The 12740-nt window shown below is 37.7% G+C and overlaps 1 protein-coding gene across 2 annotated transcripts in view; it reads right to left on the bottom strand.

The window, feature by feature from the left end:
- Positions 1–12740, bottom strand: part of slc12a5a (solute carrier family 12 member 5a) — a 203261-nt gene that overhangs the window by 12224 nt on the left and 178297 nt on the right. For both annotated transcript variants that reach the window (XM_030728712.1, XM_030728713.1), the window contains exons 5-14: positions 9975–10029; positions 8946–9076; positions 4938–5185; positions 4317–4528; positions 2601–2768; positions 2265–2363; positions 1321–1378; positions 1062–1236; positions 451–569; positions 26–124 (exon numbers count right to left, since the gene is read on the bottom strand). In XM_030728712.1, coding sequence (XP_030584572.1) covers positions 26–124; positions 451–569; positions 1062–1236; positions 1321–1378; positions 2265–2363; positions 2601–2768; positions 4317–4528; positions 4938–5185; positions 8946–9076; positions 9975–10029 — 1364 coding nt within the window. The remainder of the gene's footprint in view (positions 1–25; positions 125–450; positions 570–1061; positions 1237–1320; positions 1379–2264; positions 2364–2600; positions 2769–4316; positions 4529–4937; positions 5186–8945; positions 9077–9974; positions 10030–12740) is intronic.

The raw sequence follows: 12740 nt of genomic DNA, 5'->3' as shown, positions 1-12740 counted from the left end.
CTTTCTTTGTTGTGAGCGAACTGACCAGTGGTAGAACTTGAAGCGTGGTCTCCAGTTTGGTGTCCTCAGCAGCGTCTGAAGGGCACATGCCAGATTCACAAACATGTAGCACATCAGGAAGAACCTGTAGGAAACACACATGCACACTATAACAAACCTCTTCTTGTTCACTATAACATTACAAGGAAGAGTTCACCAATTACAGTCCCAGGGGAATGTCATGTTAACATCTATGACATTCACTTGTATTTATGTTTGCATTACTAAAGCAGGAACATGGTCTGTTCTTTTGTGTGATGATTCAGAGCCCATAAAATTTGGCATTTAGGTTGTTTAAGAAATAGCAGCGTACCAACTGCTCTGAAGTCTCCCATGGCTTTATTTTCTTTAATTTATTATTTTTTTTTTTTTTCAAATGGCAAGAAATTACAGTGTTTTTTCAGGTCTCACATGGAGAGAATGGGAGCCACTGAATCCAGGGAGGCAATGAGGATGCCACTCTCGCAGATACAGGCAGTCAGCAGGAGGGACCACGTGGGTTCTCCGTTGGCCTTCCCATGGCCAAAGATCTGCAGGGCCAGCACAGAAAACATGTTAACATCATTGCTTTTTGAGGAGCAGTCTGCAGAAAGTGCTTTCTCCCTCTTAATTCCAGTATGATAAGTCATTACATTGTGATTCCATGCAATAAATAAACAGACTCTATAATAGAAATGGTTGTAATAGTGGTGATGTCACCCATGCATTTATGTCTTGAAGCTTCACATCTGACATCTTCAGTATCCTGCTATTTTTGGTTTGAGGATGCAGATGGGTGGATCTGAACCTGAGAAGATTTTGTTGGCACTAATGCCACTATTGATTCTGCTTAATCTGATTAATTTCTTTATTGATTCCTCATCAATTTTCTCTGTGAAAAATAAAGGTCTGCAACGCAACTGTTTTACTACATGTGTCTAAATATAGTATAGAAACAGAAGAAAAAAAATGTTCCCTATTGACGTCACTTCACTATGTCCACTTCTTTTATAAAGTCTGATATGAAAAGAAAACAGACTGACCCGAAGAGCAGGAACAATGCCATCCTTGGCAATGGCCTGCATGAGACGAGGGGCTCCTGTCAGACTCTGAAGGCCTGCTCCGCAGGTGGAGAAGAAAGAGCCAATCACAATTACCCATGGTGATGGCCAAGCCAATGTGCCAATCACCAAGTTCCCATGGACGCCCTCTCCAAACCTGAACATGATAAACAGAGTGACTCAGTCTCAGACTTACTTTTGTATTCAGAGATGCTTCTCAGCCAATGAAGGATGGACTTACTTGTCTCTGAGGACCACACCCTCAATGCAGGCACCAAACAGAACCACACTGGACATGTCTGAGCAGTTACAGTTCAAGAAAGTAAAGTCATTTCATGGAGACTAGTTTAATGTTTTAAATGGTGAATATTTAACACTGAGTCTTGGTTTAGTGATTAAAACAATTATTAATATTTCCCTCTGAAGAAACACTTAATTTTCTAATAAACCAAATAACTGCACTTGCTGAGGAATGACATCAATGGATTTTGTGTAGTATATCTCTGAGATAAGTGACATTGCAACATGCTGCCGTTTCATTAATTGGTAACTGCATAGGCAGCTCAATGATGTGATTAGAAGTACTAATTAAATCTGTATGGCTCCCAAGCTGATTACATGGAAGATATTCAATATTGGGTGCTTCAGACTACACAGTATAGTCTGTCTAATATGTTAAAGCACATAAATGGCAGACATGGTCAAAAATTTTAGAGAAAGAGATAAAGCATTTATTAAAACATTAACAAGGTTTTAAATGAAAACAAATGCCTCTATAATAGGCACTGTGATGATTCAGAAGCCAGTCGCCATGATTTAAACAAAGGAAAGAAATGTGTTCTCATGAATGGTACATTCTTACTTTGGACTACTTGATGGTATTAGGCTGGTATCACAAAAGTTATGGCCCTTTTGAATTTAAAATGCTGACCTTTAATTAGGAGGCTTCCTGTAGGCCAGTCAGTGTGTTTGTGCCATACAAGTGCAAGCACCCTGAGAAGTCTAGCTTAAAAATTTGTAAACTTGACCTTTACTTACAGCATCCTTCATGAACTGATCCTTTTTAAATATCACTACAAATTTATTATGCCAAGTTGTATAACAACAAGCCTAAACACATAAAAGATATGAAGGTATATGCAGTGGCCTGTATGAGGGCCTGTGAGTGCAGCTGTTAAAGGATACAGACAGTGGCGGTGGTGGTGATGGCTGCAATTGTTCCAATGGGGATTGACTTCTGTGCATCCCGCAGGTCTCCAGAGCGGTTGGATCCAGCCATGATCCCTGGAGAAACAGTAAAGTAATTATTACCAAGATCAGAGATTTATGTACATAGAAACACTGGATGTGTCACAAGCAGTAGAATATAGTCAATTCAAATAAACTCACTCACCTTTAATAAATATCTGACATTGAGAACAACACCAATGCCATTTCTTAAATGGCTAACAAAACAATCACTCAGCACCACTCTCATAAGTAAACAACTACATAATAATGTCAGTGGTTTATGGTTTCCACCTGTCACAGATGGGAAGTAGATGCCAACCAGCAATGTGAAAAAGCTGGTGATGTCAGCTAACACATAGCGGTTAGCATTGGTTAGAACGTCATCCTGGTCTTCCACTGACTCCATCTTAGGCCTGGAAATGAGGTCCCCCTTCTCATAGTAATTCCCAAACAGGTTATCTGGATTGGAAATAAAGAAACATAGAAAGGACCAGATTACAACGAGTTAAAAGACAGAAACATTTTTTCCCCCTGCATGTCAGCCTAACCAAATTTTTCATTTGTGGGTAATTAGCAAATCTCCTTTGTTCTTCAGCTATCCAATAATGAGTCAGTCACTATTCATAAATTTCTAATTAGTTTTGAGTTCTTATATTTGTATTTATTCAAATAAGCAAAAAAGGTTACTGCTTTCAAAATTCAATTCAATTTTATTTGTATAGCACCAAATCGCAACAAACAGTCGCCTCAAGGCGCTTTGTATTGTAAGGTAAAGACCCTACAAACCCCCCCCCAAAAACGTGGTACTGAAAGGACTACGAGGATGAATTACTTTGCTTTAGTAGTATTGTAAATGTGTTATATCTCTAACAAATAAAGTGAAAACATTTCCACATCCTAATCAAAATTAATTACAATTATAAAATAAAAAAAATCATATGTACATACATATTCATCCCCTTTAACAGGGCACAGATAACACTGGTGCTTTTATAAGTCTCTCATGCACTCAGAAAATAAAGGATCCTTTTATTAATCAGTTTAAAGTAGTACACCAGCCAAACAATAAGCAAATCTAATGATTAAAAAAAACAAAAAAAACATTCACAGGCCCCAATTTAACCATGTGCTCTGGCTTGTTTAACCCAGTTTACTGTAGAATAAAACTAGCTATGGGCTTTCCTAGGGTTTCAGTAAACCCAAGGCAAAGAAATTACTTTGCCCTACTTTTTTGAAATGAAATCAGCATTTTTAACATTTATTATAAAGATATGAAAGTAAATATCCAACATTTAAAAAAATAATTTTGTTTTTCCTACAAGCTCTTGTGTGTTTTATTTCATCGAAAACTACAAATTCAGTTCACATGTATGATTTCTATACAGCTGAAAATTTATACATATAAGTTCAGATTTACTTAAATTCTCACATTACATCTTCAGGCTCTCACAGTTTTCCAACATATTAACCTTCACAGAAAGACTTGAACAGTAGTCTTTACAGTATGTGGAGTGCATGACAATAATGTCAGTGACATCAAGAGAGCAGATGTTTTATTGCATTTGAAAAAAAAGGTGAAAATTGCACATCTTTGAATGTAATGGACCATTAAAGCAACTGCTGTGAAATGACTTCTGACTTACAGTAAAAATAGAGCTTCTTTGTGTGGCATAACACGAACCGCAATTCTATTCAGTGTAATAATATACTGCCCAAAATGTCTGAATAGTAGGAATAAGAATAAGTACAATAACAACCACCACCTGCAGCCACCCATACTGGAATGTTACCTTTAACAACAGATTAAAGGGAAAACAAGACACTTAAACAATCAGTATTTTGTATTCTTTTACATTGCCAACAATTCATTAAAAAAACATCCTGCTTTCCAGGAAAGAACACCAGTGAATCGTCAGTGACTCAGCAACATAAAAAGACAAAGGACAGCATTTGTTGGCTCATTGCATGAAAATGAAACATTATTGGATCCAAAACGAATGAACCAACCTGCCAAGATTCCACTAGTGACTCCAGGGATGCCCTGGATCACAGTCACATTGTTGGCCGTAAAGTATTTGTCACAGCTAGCGTTGAGGAAAGGTGAATCGCAGAACATCAGCCACAGCTGGGTGGTGACTGTCTCATTGGCTGTCTCAATGGTCTTGGCACAAATATCAAAGGTCTTCCACACCAAAGTGCGATTGCCCAAAACACAAACCCTGGAGGAAATAAAAGCACAGAATGTTATAGCTAATTTAGTAATTTTTGGTGCAACAACTTTACAAATATAAATAATAAAAGAGTAACTAAACAAATGTGGTAAGCAAAAATTTTTGTCAGAGCCATTAGAACTGCAATGCTGATATAAAGACCACTGATAGGCTGTATATTTTTCAGGGAAATTTCATCTTTAAACTTTAAAATTTGAAATATTATAAGTTAATGCAGGTGCCTTTGCAGTACTGCTGCAGTGACATGTTCTGCAAACCTAGCATGTGATTGTGTGCTGGTTTTCCTTCATCAGCTTAGGTCACGTGTGGTAAGATCTGCTCAGATGTGTGTTAGTCTTGGTTTTTGTTACCAGTTCAGAATATATTATGTTGGATTATCTTGGCTGTAACTGCTTACGGGAAAACAGGTGGGTCAACGGCGGTCTTGATGACCCCTGCGTAGACGGCCAGGATGGAGAGAATGACACAAGCCAGAAACACCAGTGCCAGCTTGTTAACATACTTCACGCCAACGAACACCACCGTGGCCATGGAGGCCAACAGGATGGTCCCATACACACGCATGTTATTAAGCAGGGCGGCCTCAGCCTCGGGACCCTCCAGGCCCTCCAGGGGAAAGATGGCTGCTTTGGGCACTATGTAGATCTGCAGCAAAGGAATTTAAGTAATTAATTTATTATTATTATTATTTTGACCTTTATGTATCCAAGGAAAGCAGCAACACTGTCATCAAAAATCCATAAAATATCATTTTTGCTCAAGGACATCTTAGTGGTAGTTGTTTTGAGAGTGCCACTTTCACTCCTCACTTTCCATGGCCTGTCTAGGGATTTAAACTGGCGGCTTTCAGGTTACAGAGCTGCTGCTCTACCTCTCTGTTTACTGCTGAATGTAATACATTTCACTCTGGGTAAAAACCAAAACCAAACAAACAAACAGGAATATAATAAAAGGTGAGAAAGGCAACGAAGGATGAGGTGAGTAAAAGAGGACAGCTCTGTGAAGTGTGAAAATATGTGACGCTCACATTAAAAATCCTCTACTGGAGCTTGAAGCACCAACTCGTACTGCTGGCTGCTATTTTAATTATTCTTAATTAAACAATTTAAGCATGGTATTAATATTAAGAATTAACTGCCATTATTACACTTTTTACTACGGGTGAGTCTAAGAATAGTCTAAAGATAGATGGTAAACCTCTAATTAGCCTGTCACTATCTGTCATCACGTTTAGATGAATCATTGCAAAGCTGTTACATAAGCATAGAAAAAAAAAATTTTTCCCCAGCTTTTTATCATTATAAGGAGCAACAAGAGAACAAGCAGTTGGAAGTTGCGGCTTTGGTCATTTGGCTTTAGGAGCTGAACTGATACTAAGAACAGCACATCACTAGGCAAACAAATCTCCTGCTTCACTGTGAACCCTTCATGCTTCCTAAAATAGCAGCATCGGTTTGTGTTCCTGATTTGGGTGGAAGGATGAAACATATTCAAATCATCCTTCAGCAGATCCGCTCCTTACAATTCTGCAGGGATTGTTATTTTACAATGGAAACTAAGCCAGCTTTGATCCAGAAGACGGAATTAACCTCCAGGCATGATCAAACTCTCTATATCCATTAGAGGCATCCAGAATAATGATAATAACAATAAAAACCCACAGTTGATAACAGTGGACCAAAGTGATGAGAGCTGTTTCAAGGAATGATTCCGTTACCCCGGCACTGTCTTCATCTCCTACTAATGCAGTATTTGCATAATTACCCAATATTCCATGCAACATGGAGGCACTGCAGTGGAAGAAGTACGGAATGAAAGGCAGAGGAGGAGAAAGAGAAACATGAGGAGAGGAGCGAAAGATTGAGATGAAAGATCCCGCCATTTCAAAAACTAATCAGAATTCACATTGAAGAACACACACTGTGAGAAAAAAATAGCTTCAAAGCAAAGTGAGGATGAAAATCAACCGAAGGAGAAGAGCACGGTGCAAATGCTCTGTTTCATATTTGTTAGAGGCATAGCATTTTTTTTTTGTCTTGCTTTGCAATGATTGTATGAATTATAGGGATATCAGAAGTTTCATTGATGTAGGTAGAAAAAAACACACTAATTTCAATTTACATACTTAAATTAGGTATTTACAGTATGTTTTCTTTTTTGTATGATTTACAGTAATTCAAGACATCTTGTGCTCTTTAATAGCTGTTTCCCTATTTAGAAAAATTGAGTCAATCAGAGCTTTGCAGGCAGGATTAAAAATGAGGGGATCATCTTCCTTCTGCTGAACAACAAAAATAGTAACAAGCGTGGATGAGATTAACAAGCAATACAGGTCATAAAGTAGCTACAGGAACAAATTATTTACCAACATATATATGTTTTGTTTTTTTCTTATTTAAAGACATATTGTGCTTATCCTTATTTTTCTGTCATATATCTACTATTGCAATGGTAGATGCTAATACTAAACATGGCCAAAGTTTCAAACTATGACATCAGTATATGGACAAATAATCCCTGTGAATCAAAAGCTCAGGCTTCAGACAGCTCTAAATGCTCCATTTCAGACAGTTTTTTCTAGTCTTGGCTCTGTGTGAAGATAGGAAAAACGCCAACTAAGTTCACTCCCAAAGAGAAAACTGCTCACATAATCACAGCACACTGAACAATCAGGTGAAAACAAAAAATGTAATTCGGTACAGTACAATATTAATGACACATTTACATATTCAAAACAAAGAAAAGAAACAAAGGAAAGATTAGCCACAATCTCAGTAGACATTAGTGATTGATTTTTAAATATCTCTGTGCTAGCTGTTTTGTTTGGCTCCTTGCCTTTAATCATTGAAACATTTCCAATATTGGCTCCAGATTTCCTTGGACCAGAACAACACGGTGCAAAAATCTTTCATGTATTACCACCATAATTTAATCTAGAGGGTAATATTCTGAACTTGAAGCACAAAAGCATTCCCCTTAGAGTTGTGGGTCTGACAGCATTATCACCTTGGCAAAATTGTCAAAATGTGATGTTGGAGGGTTCACTGCAGGGAGGAATCAGCTGTGATTTGAGTGGTCATCCTCCACTAACCTGGCAACTCACATCATTTTTCTTTTAGGTCACTGTGGTCTTGCAACATCACGGATGAATAACCTTGAAATGGATGTGGTTTCAAACAGGTACGAAATCTTTCTCTCACATGAACACGAGCTCCAAAAAACAAACATGGTAGCTGTTCTGTATGTACAAATTATTTAACCAAATTTAGTTTCAGAATAAATACAGTAAGTGGGTTAAAATAGGCAATCCACCTGAGGAGAAGCACATCACTTAATGTGATTCAGGTGATCATCTAAGACGCTGCTGATTGGTTGAGACATGTTGGGGTGAATCAACTTTTAAATGGTCCTTCCACAGTCATAAGCCGGTTTCACTCATGTACTGCAACTCTTTTCTAAACATTAACCTGCATGTGAGAAAGCAAAAGATGCGCTTGGCCCATGTGAGAATAGTGAAGGTAATAGGATTCACAGCAAGCAAGTAGGTGTCATGTCTCCTGCCTCCTGCAGCCTTGCCTAAACCAGAGTTTGTATTTGTAGCAGTGAGAAAGCGTTTGAAGCGGACCTCCCTAATCTCTCTGAAGGTGAAGAAAGAGGTGAAACTATTCTAAGAGAGAAAGCTGGACAATAAAACAAAAAAACAGGAAAATGTCACAGCTGGAGAAAGAGGAAACATAAAAAATTCAGCAACAAAGCTGACTATTTTACTGTCCAAATTATTAGATAAACATGCACAAAAATGCAAACCTTTATTTAATTAACGTATGTTTAATAAGCTAAGCATTTAAAAATCATTGTGTATGAAACATGTGAAGCTTTTTAAATTTTCCTTGTGTTTCAGTGGGTCTTTGCATCGGTGAAACCGAGTCATAAAAGTTTAGCTGTTATGCTAAACCTTCACCTAAACCTCTTCAGTCAGTGTTTGGATTTCTTTATGTTAAATTCATTTCTTTTATGTCATTTATTCAATTTTTATTGTTGTTGATGTGTTGAAAAACAAATATCAAGAGAAGCAAAATCAACCATTCTTACTATTATGGTTTAGTTTAAACAGTACATTTTATAAGACAGCCAGGCCTTTATTATTTATGCATTTGGATGGTCTTAGTTCTAAATTCAATTACAGTGCATAAACAAATTCTGGGATAAAATTCAATGTTCAGTCAAAATGTTTAGACAGTCAAATCTTTTCTTAACCTGACTCTTGAAACAACTTGTGAGTCCACAGCTTTACATACCTGTGTCTGTTAATATTATTAATGGCATAAAATTAAATACTTAAAAGGTAAAGATGTCCTCTCCTATTCTTTTACTGTCTGATGAAGGCAGAGGGGATATTTCTCACCAAGAGGAGCTCGATGGCTCCCAGGATGTACATGGCTCCAGCATAGGTGGTTCCCAGGTAGAAACAGATCCCCACCGCTCCCCCAAACTCAGGGCCCAGTGAACGGGAGATCATGTAGTAGGAACCTCCAGCTACACAAACAACAAAATCACACAGAAATATTCATGTATGAGAAAAGACATACATTAGTATGTTGCCCTTTTGAGTGCAGAAAAAAAATTTTGCTGTCTTTTTATCTTTTTATTTTTAATGATTAACATTTTACACAGTGAAAGAAACTTGAGAACAAAGAACAAGACAAATGATTAAAAACTGTTCAGTTTGTGCACTATTAAATGTGTGGCAGATTTACTTGAAATGAGAAAAGACTGTGATATTCACACATCATTTATGATGATGAGTTCTGTAATTCTACTATTTTTATTTTGTCAGATTGCTTTCTGACAGTTGTAATTTTGGTTATGCTGAATTTGCTAGAAAATGCTTTATTATTATTGCATCTGATCACACTGCTTTTGTATTTGTGTATAACAGTGTGCGAATAAATTAACTGAACATAAATAAATAGACCTTAATCAGCACTTTGGAACAGCATTAAGGCTGGGACTGGTTATAACAGAGACAGTTATAATTGGCATACAGTTCCACACTTTTATACAAGCCTGTAATTTGCTCTGACCCCTGCTGCATGCACACCAACTGGTAAGACGCAGGCCATCATTACTATGTAAACTCATTTATAAAGTGTAGCTACTACACATATGCACATTCATGTGTCTGTGTACAGATACAAACATGCCAATGCAGATCTTCATGACAAGCATTTGGCTGATGCTTTATTTTGTGTAAATAATGTTGCGTGACAAGAAGTTAAAGTGCACAAGATCCCAGACTAAAGCTTTTAATGTTTCTGGAGATATCAAGCTGCGCTGGGTGTACTGTGCCAAAAGCAATCAGCGAAAAGAGAAATTTAGAAGCGGACAGACTCAAACAGCGATGACTGTGTGGTGCCAGCGTCTGCTCACCCACCTGGCACTACTCCATTGGTAGCGATGGCACTCATCGAGATGGCAGTAAGCATGGTCTACACAGAGAAGGACAGAGGAGCAGGAAAACAATGAATTAGATCAAAAATGCAAATCACGCACAAGTGTTGGATCATTTCAGCCTTTAAAAAGTATCTAAAGGTTGTATTTAAAGGCAGTTGCTATTTATTGTTATTTTCTTAACCTGTTAGCAAAACCACAATGAATATGGTAGCATGGTTATGTAAATAATTAATTTCCACAAAAAAAAAAAAAAAAATGAAATTAAACTAGTAACCCAAATCTAACTAATAAAATAAAAACAAAACTAGGAGTCTGAAGAAGCTCTGTGAGGTTTGTAGTCACAACAGTACTTGTTAGCTAAATGCTAACTATCGCAGTGCTGACATTGTGGGAAAGTGGGCTACATATGTTATGTGCATAAGTAAATCAAGTTAGCGTGAAAAGTGGAAACAGGTAGCCTGGCTCAATACCATTTTATATAAATAGGCAATAATAAGCACTAAATTAAAAGTACAGCTCAAGACTAATGGGAATGTAATTTATTTTACAGGAATTTGGTCATAAACCAAAATAAAAAAAGATTAAATATTTGACTTGATGATAACGCTTGAGTACTTGTTATGGTCAGTCAAAGTCATCAAAACATTACACTTCAACACAGGTTATGAATGTGCGAAGCACATTTTATGGCAATACATCTAACTACCTTTCAAGACATTTTACTACAAGGTTCCCTCCTGCACCAAGTTCACTGAGATTCAAACTCATCTGAGATTTTTAGTAGACGCATCTACGGTGTGAATTTGAACATTCAAGGTCACATCGTTCTCGAGTTATGGTCAACGTTAAAATTTTGCGGAGCAGACGCTGCCTCCGCCGAGGCTATGACAAGAATTCGACTTTTTCCTTGAAAAGCCGAGCTAATAATAAAATTCTAAAATATTTTTAAACAGTAGTTTATTTTATTTATTCACACACTGCAAACATTTTGTTGATCAAATAACCAGAAATTAACTGGAAGAATGCACATATTTCTGTCACATAAGGTTCCAGATACTTACTACAGTTAACTGTAGTTGTAAAACAGCTAACTGATCATCTGCAGAGGAACGGTTTATTTGAAGAGTTTCAGTCAGGTTTCAGAATTGATCACAGTACAGAAACAGCATTAGTGAAAATTACTAATGATCTTACAGCCTCTGATAGTGGACTCATCTCTGTCCTCGTCCTGTTAGCCCTCAGCGCAGCTTTTGATACTGTTAACCATAACAGTTTATTACAGAGATTAGAGTATGCTATAGGTATTAAAGGTACTGCGCTGCAGTGGTTCGAATCATATTTATCTAATAGACTCCAATTTGTTCATGTAAATGGGGAGTCTTCTTTACGCACAAAGCTAAATTATGGAGTTCCACAGGGTTCTGTGCTAGGACCAATTTTATTTACATTATACATGCTTCCCTTAGGCAGTATTATTAGAAAGCATACATTTTCATTGTTATGCAGATGATACTCCAGCTTTACCTATCAATGAAGCCAGATGACACACATCAATTAGTTAAACTGCAGGAATGTCTTAAAGACATTAAGGCCTGGATGACCTCTAATTTCCTGCTTCTAAATTCAGATAAAACTGAAATTCTTGTTCTCGGCCCCACAAATCTTAGACACATGGTGTCAAACCAGATACTTACTCTGGATGGCATTACTTTGGCCTCCAGTAACACTGTGAGAAATCTTGGAGTCATTTTGGACCAGGATTTGTCCTTCAACGCACATATTAAACAAATATGTAGGACTGCTTTTTTGCATTTGCACAATATTTCTGAAATGAGAAACAGCCTGTCTAAGAGTGATGCTGAAAAGCTAATTCAAGCATTTATTACTTCTCAGCTGGATTATTGTAATTCGCTATTATCAGGCTGTCCTAAAAGCTCCTGAAAAGCCTTCAAAATGCTGCAGCTAGAGTACTGACAGGGACTAGAAAGAGAGAGCATATTTCTCCCATATTGGCTTCTCTTCATTGGCTCCCTGTTAAATCTAGAATAGAATTTAAAATTCTTCTTCTCACATACAAGGTCTTGAATAATCAGGCACCATCTTATCTCAAAGACCTCATAGCACCGTATCACCCCAATAGAGCACTTCACTTTCAGACTGCTGGCTTACTTGTGGTTCCTAGGATACTTAAGAGTAGAATGGGAGGCAGAGCCTTCAGCTTTCAGGCGCCTCTTCTGTGGAACCAGCTCCCAGCTTGGATTCGGGAGACAGACACCCTCTCTATTTTTAAGATTAGACTTAAAACTTTCCTTTATGATAAAGCTTATAGTTAGGGCTGGATCAGGTGACCCTGAACCATCCCTTAGTTATGCTGCTATAGGCCTAGGCTGCTGGGGGGTTCCTATGATAGTGTGTTTCTTTTCATTCACCTCTTTTTACTCTGTTTATACCCCCACTCTGCATTTAATCATTAGTTATTATTAATCTCTGTCTCTCTTCCACAGCATGTCTTTTGTCCTGTCACTCTCCCCTCAGTCCCAACTGGTTGCGGCGCATGACTGCCCCTCCCTGAGCCTGGTTCTGCTGGAGGTTTCTTCCTCTTAAAAGGGAGTTTTTCCTTCCCACTGTTGCCAAATGCTTGCTCATAATCTTCCCAGCACTGAATTAAAGAAGGGACAGCCAAGCTAAATGCTAAAGCTGCCTGCTCGTTGATTAGATAAATAATAATGCCATGGGGCCTGTCAAC

Source organism: Archocentrus centrarchus, chromosome 5 (genome assembly GCF_007364275.1).
Source record: "Archocentrus centrarchus isolate MPI-CPG fArcCen1 chromosome 5, fArcCen1, whole genome shotgun sequence".
Lineage (NCBI taxonomy): Eukaryota > Metazoa > Chordata > Actinopteri > Cichliformes > Cichlidae > Archocentrus > Archocentrus centrarchus.
The sequence above is the reverse complement of the archived record's forward strand: the minus strand, read 5'-3'. Positions and strand labels throughout refer to the sequence as shown.